The following is a 13738-nucleotide window of genomic DNA, read 5'->3' as shown; positions in this document are numbered from 1 at the left end:
TCCTGAAGGCACCCCAAATGCAGATGGAAAGAAATAAGCTTTGAAAAAAAAGTTTCAAGCTTTTGTTTGAAAACAAACAAACAAATCAAAAAATCCAATAATGAGTTCTTGTGTGAGCAAGGAAAGGAGAGATGGAGGGAGAGAGGGAGTGAGGAAATAAGGGAGGTTCAAAAGAAGGAAGGAAGAGAGGGAGGGAAAGAAAGAAAAAGGGAAAGAAGGAGGAGTGGTGGCACACTTCAGCCAAGGCCAAAATGACAATAGGAGCTGACTCCTTGGAGTGCTAAGGAAGCTCCAGAAATGCATCATGGATGGTGGAAGAGCCTGATCTTGGGCTCCTATGGCATGGATGTGGACTTGCTTTAGGCACTTGCCTGCTCTCCAGTAATTCCCCTTTGACTGAATTCCTTTTCTCTGGCTCCATTCAGCCACAGGAAGCAGCAATCAGAGCCCAGGGCATTTTTATTTCTTTATTTTTTTTAATAAACTTTTCTATATTACAAATATTTTTTTTTCCTTTTTTTCTTGTTCTGGACTGCAAAATAGGAATGCCTTATATTTACATACACAGGTATACAATTAATTATAACAAAGGTACAGAAGCTTTGCCTTTACCAAGTAACAACGGGATTCCAATTTAAATAGTATAGATTTTATTTATTTCTTTAACTAGGATCAATTCAAAAGAAAAATCAAACCAACAACAACAACAACCTAAAAAAAAAAAAGGATCCCAACCTCCTTTCTAATGCTGTCTTGACATCTCTTTGAGGCTGTTAGTAACACTGTAGTGAAAGGATATGTCTTTACAATGATTTTGTACTTAAGGTGGAAGTTTTAGCAAAACAGAGAATAAGACTTCTGGGCTCATGTGTATGTCCAAGACACAGGGTCAGACACTAGGAAGGGCCTGTCTTGTGGCATTAAATAATCCAGTTGTCTCTTGATTTCTTGAGGAAAACGCTGGGAATATTTAGCTAGCACCTAATCTCTCTGCTTCCTTACCCCACTCTGGGCTGGAAAGTGGATTTCCTCCAGGGAATGGGGAAAGAGCAGGGAAGAAATTTTTAAGTAACACCAAGTTTCTTTCAGATACTTCAGAAAGGACTTCAAGCTCAGATGTGCCTTAATTTCCCTGACTGGTTCTTACGTTCCAGTCGATCTGGAAGTGAACAGCAGCTTCTCCTGCTCAGAAATACTGCCCTCAGATTCAGCCCACAGCAGCAAGAGAAGGGGATGCTGGAAGAACCTAAACGTCCTCTTTCCCCGTTTTCCATAATCAGGTTCACTTCACTGAGCTTCCCTGCACACTGCTCTTAGTGTCTTTGAGGTGATCTGTTTCCAAGCAGAAAGAAATGTTTGAGGTAAACTCTCCATTTTTAGAACAGAAGATTAACAAACAAACAAAAAAAGAGTAGCCAATGGACAAACAATGACGATGACAACAGAAATCACACACGTGACAGGTTGATTAGACTAAGCAGCTTTACATCCTCGCTATTTTTTTTTTTTGGTGGTTTTATTCTTTCAAAGTGTAAATCTGTTTTCTTTTCTTTTTCTTTTCTTGACCAGCACATCAATTATCCCCCACAGGACAACACAGAGGGGAAGGGACTCTGCACAGTGGCAGAGGTGAGGGAGAAACTGCAGCTCTCTCTGGACCCAACTGTACCCTGAAATGGGGACAAAGCAAGAAAATTTGGGTGGTGAATGACCAGGAGGCTGAGGTTCACACCATGATGTGGAGGTTGACTGGATTTATCAGTTGCCTGCTCCACAGCATACCAAATGGCAAGAGCTAGGACAGTCCAAGACCTCCATCTGCCCTGGAGGACCGTTCTTTTACTACTCATCATGTACACACAGCAAATTGTCCTGGCATCGCTGAGGTTATGCCAATACATCTTTATCCAGCAGCTGTCATAGTGAGGCCTCTGCCAACACAGAAACACGATTTACTGTGTAAATAATCAAAGCTCCCCAGCTTGCAGAAAGAACTCCATTCCTGGGCTCCCTGTTCATCCCAGGAGAGGAGGTAACCAGGGGCTTAGCAGAGTTTAGACAGCGTCACTGATTCAAGAGCTGGATTTTTGTACTGATTTGCTCATTCAAGGGTGGGAGATATATAAAATGGGGCTCCTGGCTGCAATTCTTGGTGAGCCACTGAAAAAGAAAACACACCTGGTGCGGACAACATGCACATTTTTATGAGCATGAAAGACCTCTGACCAGGTCCTTCAGCTGCGTGCTGAACCAAGGAGAAGAAAGGACTAAAACCACCTTTTGGGGACTGATGGGGTTATAGTTAAGTGCTTATTTGGTCATGGCATCTTCCCCTATCAGCAATGGCCACTGCTCACCTGGAAAACAACAGATTGCTATGGAGGAGCACTCTTGCACGCTAGATCCTACCCCAGGAATTTGGGAAGCAGGACCAGTTTTCCTCCTCTCTGTCATTCCTTTTACAGCAGCAAACCATTTCTCCAGGCTATCAGATGCATCTGCTTCATGAGCTTCTACAAACAGATGGGGAGAATGAAGCATGACTTGTTTTATCGATGCCGTGGTGATGTGAGGGAGGAGTTCTGGTCATCTCTAGTAGCCCAGGGTTGTCTTTTTGGTATGAGATGGTCCTTGGACTTGAGGGTCCTTTGTGGAGCCAGCTGGATGCCCCACTAAGAGGAGCCCTGGAACTCAGTCCTTTCAGGTTTCTAGACTTCCTTTGGAAGAGTCTTCCACACAATGGTAAATGGTATCTCCTTTCAAAGCTCTTCACATCTTGTGGAAATACAGATCTGAATTTTGCATTTTGGCTTACTTTTAAACAATTTTTCTCTTGATACTATCTGATTTTTTTTTTCTTGGGTTGTTACATCATAGATATCCCAGAATTTAGCAGATGTATGATCTTTGTGTTTGGTGACTCAAAAGTGAGAGTAGCACCCAAACTCCTAGCTTTCTTTTTATCAGCTTTCAACAGAGTTATTAAAAGTAATAATAATAATAATGTGATCTGCTTATCTTTTTCCCTCTAATGCGGACAATGCCCTGTGGGATAATGCACAAGATCTGGAAACTTTGGTAATCATATCTCAATTAAAACAAATACCGTCTCCAGTTCTGTTTGTAAATCCTCTTTACGTTATAATAATTATTTATGTTCTCCAGTGCTGAAGTGGCATGACAAGACAACTGCAGTGGTGAAGCTACCAAGCTACCACTGGAGAAAATTGGCTGAAGCCCTCTGACCCAATGGAACAAGGCTGTTGTATGCCATGATGACCAAACCATCAAATATATTCAGGGCAGAGTGAAGAGTAGGAAAAGAAGGACTGTTATGTGTTAGGAGAGGAAGATGCCTTTGTGAGTCTGCATTTCTCCTCTTCCCTAGTTCTCAAATGCTGTCTGTTCAAGTGCTACCAATCTCTAACAGCTTCTTCCAGATAATACACAACTTTTCCCAAAATTCCATTTACCAGGAGGCTCAGTCTGAAAAAAACATGTGACACGATGGCATGATGGGTTATGCCTCAGCTCACTGTGTCATTGATAGGTGAATACACTCATAAAGAGCATGTTGCAGCATTACTGTTCACCTTTGTTCCTCAAATCCAGCCCCCAATTCCCAGAGCAAACTCTGCAATGAAAAAATAATCTCAGCTCTTTCAGCAGAATGACAAGTAGTCTTCACACGTTCCATTTCCTTATTTCTGATGGTGCTGCAAGCGTCAGCATTCATTGTGTTGATTGTAATGTTTGAGAAAAAAAAATACAAAAAACTCACAAAGATCAGCCTATCATCTGGTATGTTCTGAATATTAGGAACCTGTCTGTTAGACTTCGAGGGACTTTGGCTCCTCTTCTCTCAGTGTAACTGGAAAAACAGTGTGAAATGCCACTCACACTGAGCACTTTTGGTCAACTGTGGAACAGTGAGGAGTTGGGGGAAACAAGGCAAAAGAAGAGGAAAAAAACTCATTCACGTCGTGGTAGGGCTCATTCTTCTGTTTGTGTCATTGTTTTTAATTGTCATTTAATTGTACATGCAGTTAAAAAAATAGTTAGCTCAACAGGTGAGGCTGAGAAGAAAGATGCCAAGACCTCTCATAGACTGGGGGGGATGCTGGGACAGTGGATGGAAAGGGGAAGGACACCAAATGGGACAGGGGAGAAAGCCCACACACTGACATCACAATTCTGGCACATTTTTCCAAGTGAAAACCAAAACCAGCTCAAGCACCAAATCAAAAAAAAATTGAAGAAGGAAAAGAAAAAGGAAGAGGAGATGAAAGAGAATCAAAATATACATTTTCTTTCAAATCCTGGGGATGGGGGAGAGAAATGGGGACTTGGGAAGGGTTAAGATACCAATCTCATGGCACTTCCCATTTCCCCAAAGTGTTTCATTCTCAGTGTCTCTGAGGTGTTCAAGTTTTCCTTGAAATATATATATATATATATATATTTTACAGCTGAAAAACTCCGTACCAGCAAGAAGAAATAAAACAGTGACAATGGAAAACAACAATAATAATAAAACAAAAACACAGCCCTGAAAACATCAAAAAGAAACAGGGTGAGTCCCAGATTTCCCCTGTGGTGTTCCTTTGACTTCAGTAACAGTGCAGGATTACACCAGTTCACTTTGACACTTTTTTTTTTTTTTTTAACAGCTTCTTCTTCTTTTCATGTGCGCATGTCCAGGCAGTATAGCCCATCACTCATAACCACTTCCCTCCAAGCCAGCTATTTGTCCTCAGGCTCCTACCATCCAGCTGTGAGTACAAGGCATGACAATAGGGTCCATATTTATCTCTTGTGGCACTTTGTTTGTCAAAACCTTTGGTTTCTTCCTTTTTTAATTTTTTTTTCTTTTTATGTACTTATAAAAAATATTGTGTTTGTGTTGTTGTTGTAATTTCCTTACCGCTGGCTCTGGTGGGACTTCCACCCCACTTTCACAGCCATAATCAATGGATCTGGAACATGCGCCAACATTAAAAAATGGGTCAACAAAACCACGGCAGAGCCAACCAAACCAAATCATCCCCATTGCGCAGGCCTCTTAAAAATGCTGAGATGTCCATAAGGTGCATGATGAGTCCGTCAGCTCAGCAATCAAACAGAAAGCAAGCAAAATCAAAAAGGAAATAACACACACGCGCACACATATACACACACGCACACGCACAAAATAATAATAATTAGAATCAAGAGAGAAATGTCTGGGGTTTTAAAACCAAGACGTGTCCCTAAGTTTTGCTGTTTCAACGTGAATCTTGTGATGTTCTCCCCGCACGCACCAAATTTTGGACTGCTGTTCTTTACATGGTTTTAGAAAGACTTGCTTATGTGTGTATCTGTTCGGCTGAACGCAACCTGCTTGCTAACTGACTGCTGTTTGCACCACAGCCCCCTTTACACACCCTCACGTGCCATTGCTCTGAAGAGGTTCGGGTTTGCTAGCAAGAGGCATGAATAAAACCAAACACACTCATTCCGTAATCAATTTACACACCCTGTCTTTACCCCTTCCGCCCTCCAGGTGCAAAGAAAATCCAGGCTGTGGCTCGGAGGATGGTGTAGGATGGATGAGGGTTAATCCTCTGTGGCATGAGGCCACTCCTCCACTTACTAGTGGGCACCATTTATTCCTGGAGAGATGAACGCAGACCTCCGTGGCATACCAGACACAAGGTTCTCCAGTTCCCCTGAGGCTCTGCAGGGCTGATTCTCCCACTGTGCTGAACCACAGTGTTAAACAGGCTGGCAGTTGTACAAAAAATAACCAGCCAAATGCCAAAGAGATGCGGGAGCTCATTCCTACTTGGTGGGCATTGAAACAGGTTGAGGTGTAGTTCTTCTGGAGGAGCTGAGCAGAGGAGAGAACAGGGTGATCACCCACCCTTGTCCCATGGTGACAGTGATCTCTGGAAGTGCAAAGAGAGAGCAAATCCTTCCCAGTCGGCAACTGTGCCTTCAGCAAGGCTTTGCTGGCTCCAGGAAAGGAAAAGAGCAAAGGCCAGGAAGTGGCACCAAAAGGCAAATGAGCTTACAATCGGTCAGAGTTCTCCAGAATACATGCAGTTTGACTGGGAGTATCTAGATAGAAGAATATTTTGCAGTGTTTCATTTGGGTTTCCTCCAAGATTTCCTTCCAAGATGTGTGATGACATTTCCTCTTCGGAGTGGTGTTGAAGGAAGCTTCTGCCATCAGTCGTATGCACCACCTTGCTTCACGGCAAGCCCTTCAGTATCCTTCTGATATTCCACCACAAGAAAACAACAGCTTTGTTTCAGTTGAGGAAACAAAATGGAAAGAACAAACATCTTAAAAAAAAATAAAAAATAATTAAAAAAACCACCCTCTGGCTGGTTTTTGAGGCCAAGCTCCTTGTCTGGAACAAACTGAGACTTGTGGCTCTTGCTTTCCAAGCTGAGGTGGGGACAAGGGAGATGCTGTGCTGTCCATTGCCAGAAGGAACAGAAACACCACCAATGGGATGCCACTGAGCAGAGAGAGCACTTTTTTGCCGCAGTGCTACGACCAACAGGACACAATGGGAAAGACAGAGGGGAACACAGGTCTCTTTGAAAAATAAGAATAACCATATGAAACACATGGGCGGGGGAGCGTCGGTCTCCTCCTCCCTTCTTGACCCTTCTCCTGCCCCGAGAGAGCAGCAACACCACTTTGCCCAGGCAGATGAGAGCCACAACGGTCCCACTGTGGACGGAGCTGTGGCATTTTGCGGGGAGCTTTGGGGTTCCTCTCCCAGTGGGGTTCCTATCAAGAGATAGAGTTGCAATGGCTCTGAAGGAGAGGGTCTTGATTTTCTCCTACCCTCCAGGATCCCGGCAGGCAGGCTGCCTTCCCCTTGGGGAGACTTTTCGTAATACTGAGTTCTTTTCCATGTCCACTCCAGAGGTTATATCCCTAGGAGGGCAGTTAAAGCAGCATGACAGAGGTGACCTCCCAGTTTCCCATCTGTAGAGTGATGATGCGATGTTGGGGGAGGGTTTTGTTGTTTTGCTTTGTTTTGTTTTGTTTTGTGGAATATTTTTTTTTTCTCTAGGGCAAAGGCAGAGGGGAAGCTGTGAAAACAAGAGCTCCACCTGAATGTCTCGATGTCCCCAGAGCCAAGATTCCTCTGCAGTCTTTTTCTTTTAACCCCTGGGGATTTGTCGCTTTGTCCACAGATTTCGAAAGAGAAAGAAACGAGAGAGAGAAAGAGAGAAAGAGTGAAAGAGAGAAAGAGAGAGAGGAGCGCTGTTCAGGTGTCTCTGCTTACAGCCAATCAAAACTTGCACTTGGTAAAGATGATGATCTTGAGTGAGGCACGACTTGGTTTATCCCTCCCAGGGTGTCCCTGGCAGGACAGTTCTCAGCTGTCTATGCTCATGAGGGTTATGACTTGTTCAAGTTTGTAGGCAAGTTTCTGTTTCCCAGCCTGGTCGTCTTGATCAAGGGCTCCGAGAATCTGGAAAAAGAGAAAGAAAGAAAGAAAGAAGTAACAGGGCTCTTTTAAATTTATTTTCCAAAAAGACCGAGTCTGGAATCTTACAGCAGCAGATGAGGGTCAGTTTTCCCTACAGGTGGGCCCCAGACTTAGCTTAGATCACAGGTCAGTCAGCCAGCAGGGAATTACACAGGCGGTTTGGGCTTGATGTGACTAAATGCAAACCCCTACATTGCAACAGATCAAGTGGATTCTCATCTAGAAGATCAGTTATTTAGTAGATTTATTTATTTCACTGCCATACCACTTCAGATGTCCTAAGGCACCTCACCTGGTCTTCAACACCCATGCTGGTCACCTTTAACTCCTCTGTCATGTTTGCTGGACCATTCTTGGATGCTTTAGGGTATTGGTACTGTAAATGGCACTGGGCACATAAGCCTACACAACTTGTACACAACCTACACAACTTCTCCTCGCTCTTCCAAGGCTCTTACCTCCTCGCTGTACTTGCCAACGTAGGAGTATATCTCTGAGAGCGCACTCATAGTGTTGAACTCATTCATATGCATGCGAGACTGCTCAGCCAAATATGCGTTCATGTCCTGGTCACTGATTGCTGGCATTTTGGCAATGTCTGAATAGTACCTGGAAGAGAGAATTACAGGTATTTCTTAAGGGGAGAGAGGAGTAAGTCAAAAACTAAACCCATAAAGACAAAAGACACACTTAGCACTCTCAGGCTCAACGATATACCCTGCCATGCTCTTCTTGTACAACGAAGGAGATGACTTAGCCAAAACACAAATTAGACTGAACCGTTATTCTTGAATAACAGATGCATGTTGCAGTCAGTCAACCCTATTCTGAGACTGAAAACCCAAAGAGCATCCAGTAAATTTTTTCCATGCTGTCAATGAAATAGGCAGTACCTTTTGGTGCCAGATTCCTTTCTCAGGCATTCAAGGACACTGCCTCCAGTCCCATGGAGAAGTCCCACTAATCTTGCTGCCCTCTTAGTGTTCCAGATTTTGCCCCCATACACCAAAAGCCTTTCAGGCTTGCTTGTGCTCCCCACACACTTACATCTGCATGCGTTTTGAGATCATCCACCTCCCCCACTCAATCCAGTCTATCCCAGCAACTCCTGTGCTGCACAACACATCCTTTTTACCTCAAATTTTAAGCTAGCCCCTTATCATAGTTTGTATCAATAAGATTCAATATCCTCATCCCCACTTTGGCTGGAGAAAAATCTGCTTCCCTTGCGTTCAGGAGGACTGGGGCTTTATCCACAGGACATGGAGACCCCAGAACCACTGCCCACGCATCAGATTTCATCAGCAGAGCAATGTCTCTTTAAGGAAGTTGCTATTTTCGATGTCCTTCGTCCCCTGGGTAAGGCAGGTCTTGGAGGACAAGGTTTGCAGAAGGTAATCAGTCACTGTCACTCGCAGCTGTGCTCCGCTGTCAACTGGTTAATTAGACGCCATCATTTACATTTTTAATTTCTGCAATTTGACATTTTGTGCACAAGGAAAAAAAAAGAAAGAAAAAAGGGAAAGAAAAAAAGCCCATAGCTGCAGCAATCCACAATTTTATAATTAGGAGGCAGAGGGGACAGGGAGCCAAAAGAGCTGACAGGTGTCCTGTAAACAGCACTGGGACACCTGCTGAGATGGAGGCTGTCTTCCACTGCAGAGAAATTGGATGCTGAAGTGCTGTATGATAAGGATCCTTCAGACATACAAGTGGGAAAATACTCTCTACGACTGAGCAGGATCGGCAGCTGTGGAAGTCTCCTGTGAAAAAGAACACAGTGCAAGAGGGCTGGGAGGAAACTCCTTCACATCGGAAGGCTCCAGCATTGCTTCAGGGTGGTTTTGTGCCCCACAGTCCCATCCTCATTGCCGTGGGCTGGTCTCAGTTGTTACCCTGGTTTTGCAGACAGAAGGGTTGATGTAGCCCTCAAGAAAGGCACAGGAACCAGAGGTCCTTCTCCCTGCTCTGTGCATGGTCTTCCAGCCTGATTGCTTCCACATCTAGACTCTGGTTCATCACAACATCTCATGCAAACCTCAAATACTGTACAGCATCTTCCAGTATGCGCAACATTATCTTCCTTCAATGTACAAGCTTCTTGTCTTCTGGACTCAGGAAAAGCCCCAAATCCCAGCCTAATTCAGTCCCATGCTCTAATTATTGCCCAGTGATGAGTGGTCTGAGCTTGATTTTGCTTTATAAACTGCCTAACCCCCAAACACCCAAGAAACCCTGAACAATTGTCTAGGAGGGAAGGAGCCATCTGGAAACCCCATGAGAACCTGTCCTACAGAACCACCTCCAGGAGGAGTTGGTGAGCAGGAAGAATAGATATTCCTCAGCCTTTACCAGTCCCAGAAAACTCAAACTGCTCTCAGCATCAGCTGCTGGACAAAATCAAATGTATTCTGCATGCATTTCTGACAAGGTAAAGTGTCAGGGACTGCTAGCATCCATGAGAATGCTGTTTCAGGTTCCTCAAGGCCAAAGCACATTGTTGTGGACCAAGGAGTCCACAACACAAGGTGTGCCTTGGCACCCAAAGGAATTTACATCCATGTGCAATAGCACATTTAATAGACTTGTGGGGAAAAAAAAAAAAAAAAGAGCCTGCAATGCAGAGAAATGCATTGATTTATGGTGCCTGAGAAGAGCCCATGGAGAAGAGCCCAGCTCCTTATGAATATTGCATAGGCACCCTCCTGCTGGGTGAAATGAAAAGTGAAGGGGATTACATCACAACAGAAATAAATAAGGCTGGTGGAGGAAAGCAGCAGCCACTGTGCTCTGTTTGTCAGTCTGGCTCTGACAACCAGCTGAAATGCTCCTTCAAATGGTGATGGGAGAGGGGGTGAGGGGATGGGACCTTTTTAAAAGTGAAACACGGGCACAGATTGTCTGCTTCTCCAAATTTCTCCCTTCTCCCTTTCACTTGGTAGCACTGCTCTCCTGGGTCTGTGACTCACAAGGGTCTTGAAAGCTCCCCAGTCCTCCTCCCAGCTCTGCAGAAAGATGCTCCGAACAGCATGAAATTTCCATCTGAACAACAAAGAGCAATGCACAGTGCTCCCCTGGAGGGAAGATCAGGATGCAATGATCTGAATTTCAGGTCCTCCTGATCTCTCCAGCCATGACAAACTCTCAAGCTGTGATTTCAATGTGCTGGGTTCACAGGCCATCATCTGCTGCTATATATACCGAAGTGTCCCTGAGTCTGCCACATCACACACCTGAGCAGTCAGTTCCCATTAAGACTGCAAACCAAGATACTGTGAAAGTGTGTTTGGGAAAAAAATAAATAAATAAAAGGAAAAACAAACAAACAAACAAACAAACAAACAAAAAAAAGCATGTACCAGTAATCAAACCTGGCTGCTAATACAGGAAGAAGACATATAATCTTCCACCAGAACTCTGCGATGGGCAAATGACTTATTTATACAGAAGTGTTTCTAATGAAGCCATCATTCTGCTATCTAAAGAAATTATAAATGTGTATATTAAAGCATCCTGGCACGGAGATGACAACATCCCTGCTGAGTCTTTATTTACCTTCTATTTGAGCCCGGATCCTCAGAGGTACTTAGGGCCTCTCTGCCATTTACATACCTCTAACGCCTTCAAAACCACCATGAAGCTGTCACCAAACCCCAGAGGTCCTTGAATTTTCACTGCCAGCCTTTGCAAGGCTGTCTGTGTGCTTGCTTGTGCCTTCGCCCTTGTGGCTGACAGCGCTCACACTAAAGCTGAAATGTGAAGGAAGATGTTCTTTAACACTGCTCCTGTGAGCACAACTAAGCTGATGGCCACCAGGTTGGGAAGGGAATTTAAAGGACATCCAGGTCCAACCCCTCTGCCACGGCAGGGACACCTCCCACCAGCCCAGACTGCCCCCAGCCCCATCCAGCCTGGCCTCGGGCACTGCCAGGGATGGGGCAGCCACAGCTCCTCTGGGCAGCCTGGGACAGGGCCTCAAATGGTGAATAATGTCTTCCTTTAGATTAGATAATCTAAACTTTCCTTATATCTAATCTAAACTTACCCTTTTTTAGTTTAAAACTGTTACCCCTTGTCCTGTCACTAGGTTCATTGATAAAGGGCTAGAAACCAAAGTAGATGATGACTGTTTGGTCAAAGGTGCACCACTTGCTGCCCTGGTGCTGCAGATTTTCTCATTCTTCTGTACTCCAGTTTTGGTTAGCTTTGGTGGACCCTCACCCAGATGTTTCCAGGAGAGACTTAGATACTGTATGGGGTTTATGTGGCAAGGATTTGGTGGGGGGGCTGCAGGGGTGGCCTCTGTGAGCAGAGTCCTGCAGCTGCCCCGTGGCAGAGAGGAGCCAGGACCCGTGCTGGAGCAGTTTGCTCCTGGTGGATGGACCCCGTGGTATGGAGCTGTGTGGGAGCAGTTCTTGAAGCCCCCGCAGGCTCAGTTCGGGAAGGACAGCATCCCGTGGGAGGGACCCCACAGGGAGCAGGGGCAGAGAGGGACCGTGAAGGAGCGGCAGGGATGAAGCGTCAGGGACTGACTACAGCCCCCGTTCCCCTGCGCTGCTCAGGGGGAGGATGTAGAAAAGTGTGGATGGGTGGAAGGTGTTCTTAGTTTGCTTTTAGTTTCTCACTGTTTAGTCTGCTAGTGACAGGCAATAAATTATATTAATCTCCCTATGCTGAGTCTGTTTTGTCCATGATGCTAACTGTTAAGTGATCTCCACGTCCTTTTCTCAACCTATGAACCTTTTTTCATCATATTTTCTCCCCCTGTTCTTTTGTGGAGGGGGATTGAGACACTGGCGTGGTGGAGCTCAGCTTCACCAGAGCTTCTCCTGAATCACAGGGGGGAGACCTTTTAACTCGAGGCTGCTTATCCTCTGATGTGCCAGGAAAATTTGTTCATCAGACATCAGAAACAACGAAACCCTTCAGAAATTTGGGGGAATTTGTAACAACCTTCTCTGAAGCACATCAGCAACTCAAACGGATGATGGGAGGATTACTAGATCACAGGATGTGACTTCATAGGTATCACTAGCACAGCAGCTCACCTCCTCTTGGCTTGAGCAGGAGAACCCGATACCTTCACCTGCCACCAACAGATGGGGAAGTACTGTGGCGGCACTGGTGTATAGTAATGACCCCTTTTAGCCTCAGTTCCTGTTCCTTAAACATCCTCAACTTTCCCTGGGAAGTTCTTGTTTTGTTTTGTTTTGTTTTGTTTTGTTTTGTTTTGTTTTGTTTTCCTAAGGAAGCAATACAGCAGTGACCTGGGAATACATCTTGCCCTCTCTTTAGGCAAGGGGCAGGGTGAATGCTCATCTTCATTACCAGCCATGCAAGTCTCCTCAGTGGGGCTGTTTCACAAGAATAACTGTGCCTGCTGCCACTCAGCAACTCATTAACTCATCAAAAGTGAAGAGAAAAGCTGTGCTGCCAATGCTTCCTCTCCAGTCTGAAATTTTCCAGCACGGGCCATGGTTTAGGCAGCTTAGCATGGAGCTAATTGCCTTCCAAAAGATCTTTTTGTCATGGCTGTTGTTGTGCTGTCCTGGGTTGGGACTGCACTCATTAATAATCTTTTTAGCATATGAAAAGCTTGTAACGAATCCATGTGCTGCAGACGGCAGACGCAATTACAGCAATAACATAATTAGTGTTATGCAATAGCCGGCTGTATCCGGACCACTGAAGGAGGAAGAAACGTATGAAAGGGATCCAGTGGACTGCTACAGCAGGGAAGGGCTGAAGGGAAGTTTGGGAACATCCTAGCGGCCAGCTCTTTCATGAGATGAAGTGAAGCAGTGCAAGGACACGTTGTTGGTTCCTCTGTTGGCAGGGCAAGGCAGTTTTAGTTTGCTGGGAGGCATCTGAGCTGCACCTTCCGTGTTTGTGCTGATTCAGCTACAGGAGCCACAGGACCGCGTTACTCCAGATCGATCCCATTTCACAGAAAGGTTCGAGGCCAAGCTGCTGGACACTAATTGGACTTTGGCACGAACAGCATGACAGCTAGGCAAAAGGATTTTACTTTTGCATGTGCATGGCTTTTCCAGCAGTTTTTTTTGTCTCACAATAAATGGCAGAGGATGGGTGGGCTGCACTGAGTCAATGGCTGAAGAATGAATCAATGCACAGGTAGTTTTTCTGTGAGAAGAAACTGTCCATCATCGTCTCAGTGCAGAGGCTGCAAGGGTCTGAGGTTGTACCCTCTGAGCACAGACACGTTTTCATCTTTGCTGCTG

At 45.1% G+C, this 13738-nt stretch overlaps 1 protein-coding gene across 3 annotated transcripts in view; it reads right to left on the bottom strand.

Annotated features, from left to right (window-relative positions):
- Window positions 1-2278: 2278 nt before the first annotated feature.
- Window positions 2279-13738, bottom strand: part of PLXNA4 (plexin A4) — a 418723-nt gene continuing 407263 nt past the window's right edge. For all 3 annotated transcript variants that reach the window (XM_035566562.2, XM_035566559.1, XM_035566560.1), the window contains exons 31-32: window positions 7955-8105; window positions 2279-7478 (exon numbers count right to left, since the gene is read on the bottom strand). In XM_035566562.2, coding sequence (XP_035422455.1) covers window positions 7383-7478; window positions 7955-8105 — 247 coding nt within the window. In that variant the 3' untranslated portion in view covers window positions 2279-7382. The remainder of the gene's footprint in view (window positions 7479-7954; window positions 8106-13738) is intronic.

Source organism: Cygnus atratus, chromosome 1 (assembly GCF_013377495.2).
Source record: "Cygnus atratus isolate AKBS03 ecotype Queensland, Australia chromosome 1, CAtr_DNAZoo_HiC_assembly, whole genome shotgun sequence".
Classification (NCBI taxonomy): Eukaryota; Metazoa; Chordata; class Aves; order Anseriformes; family Anatidae; genus Cygnus; species Cygnus atratus.
This window is presented reverse-complemented; position numbering and strand designations above follow the sequence as displayed.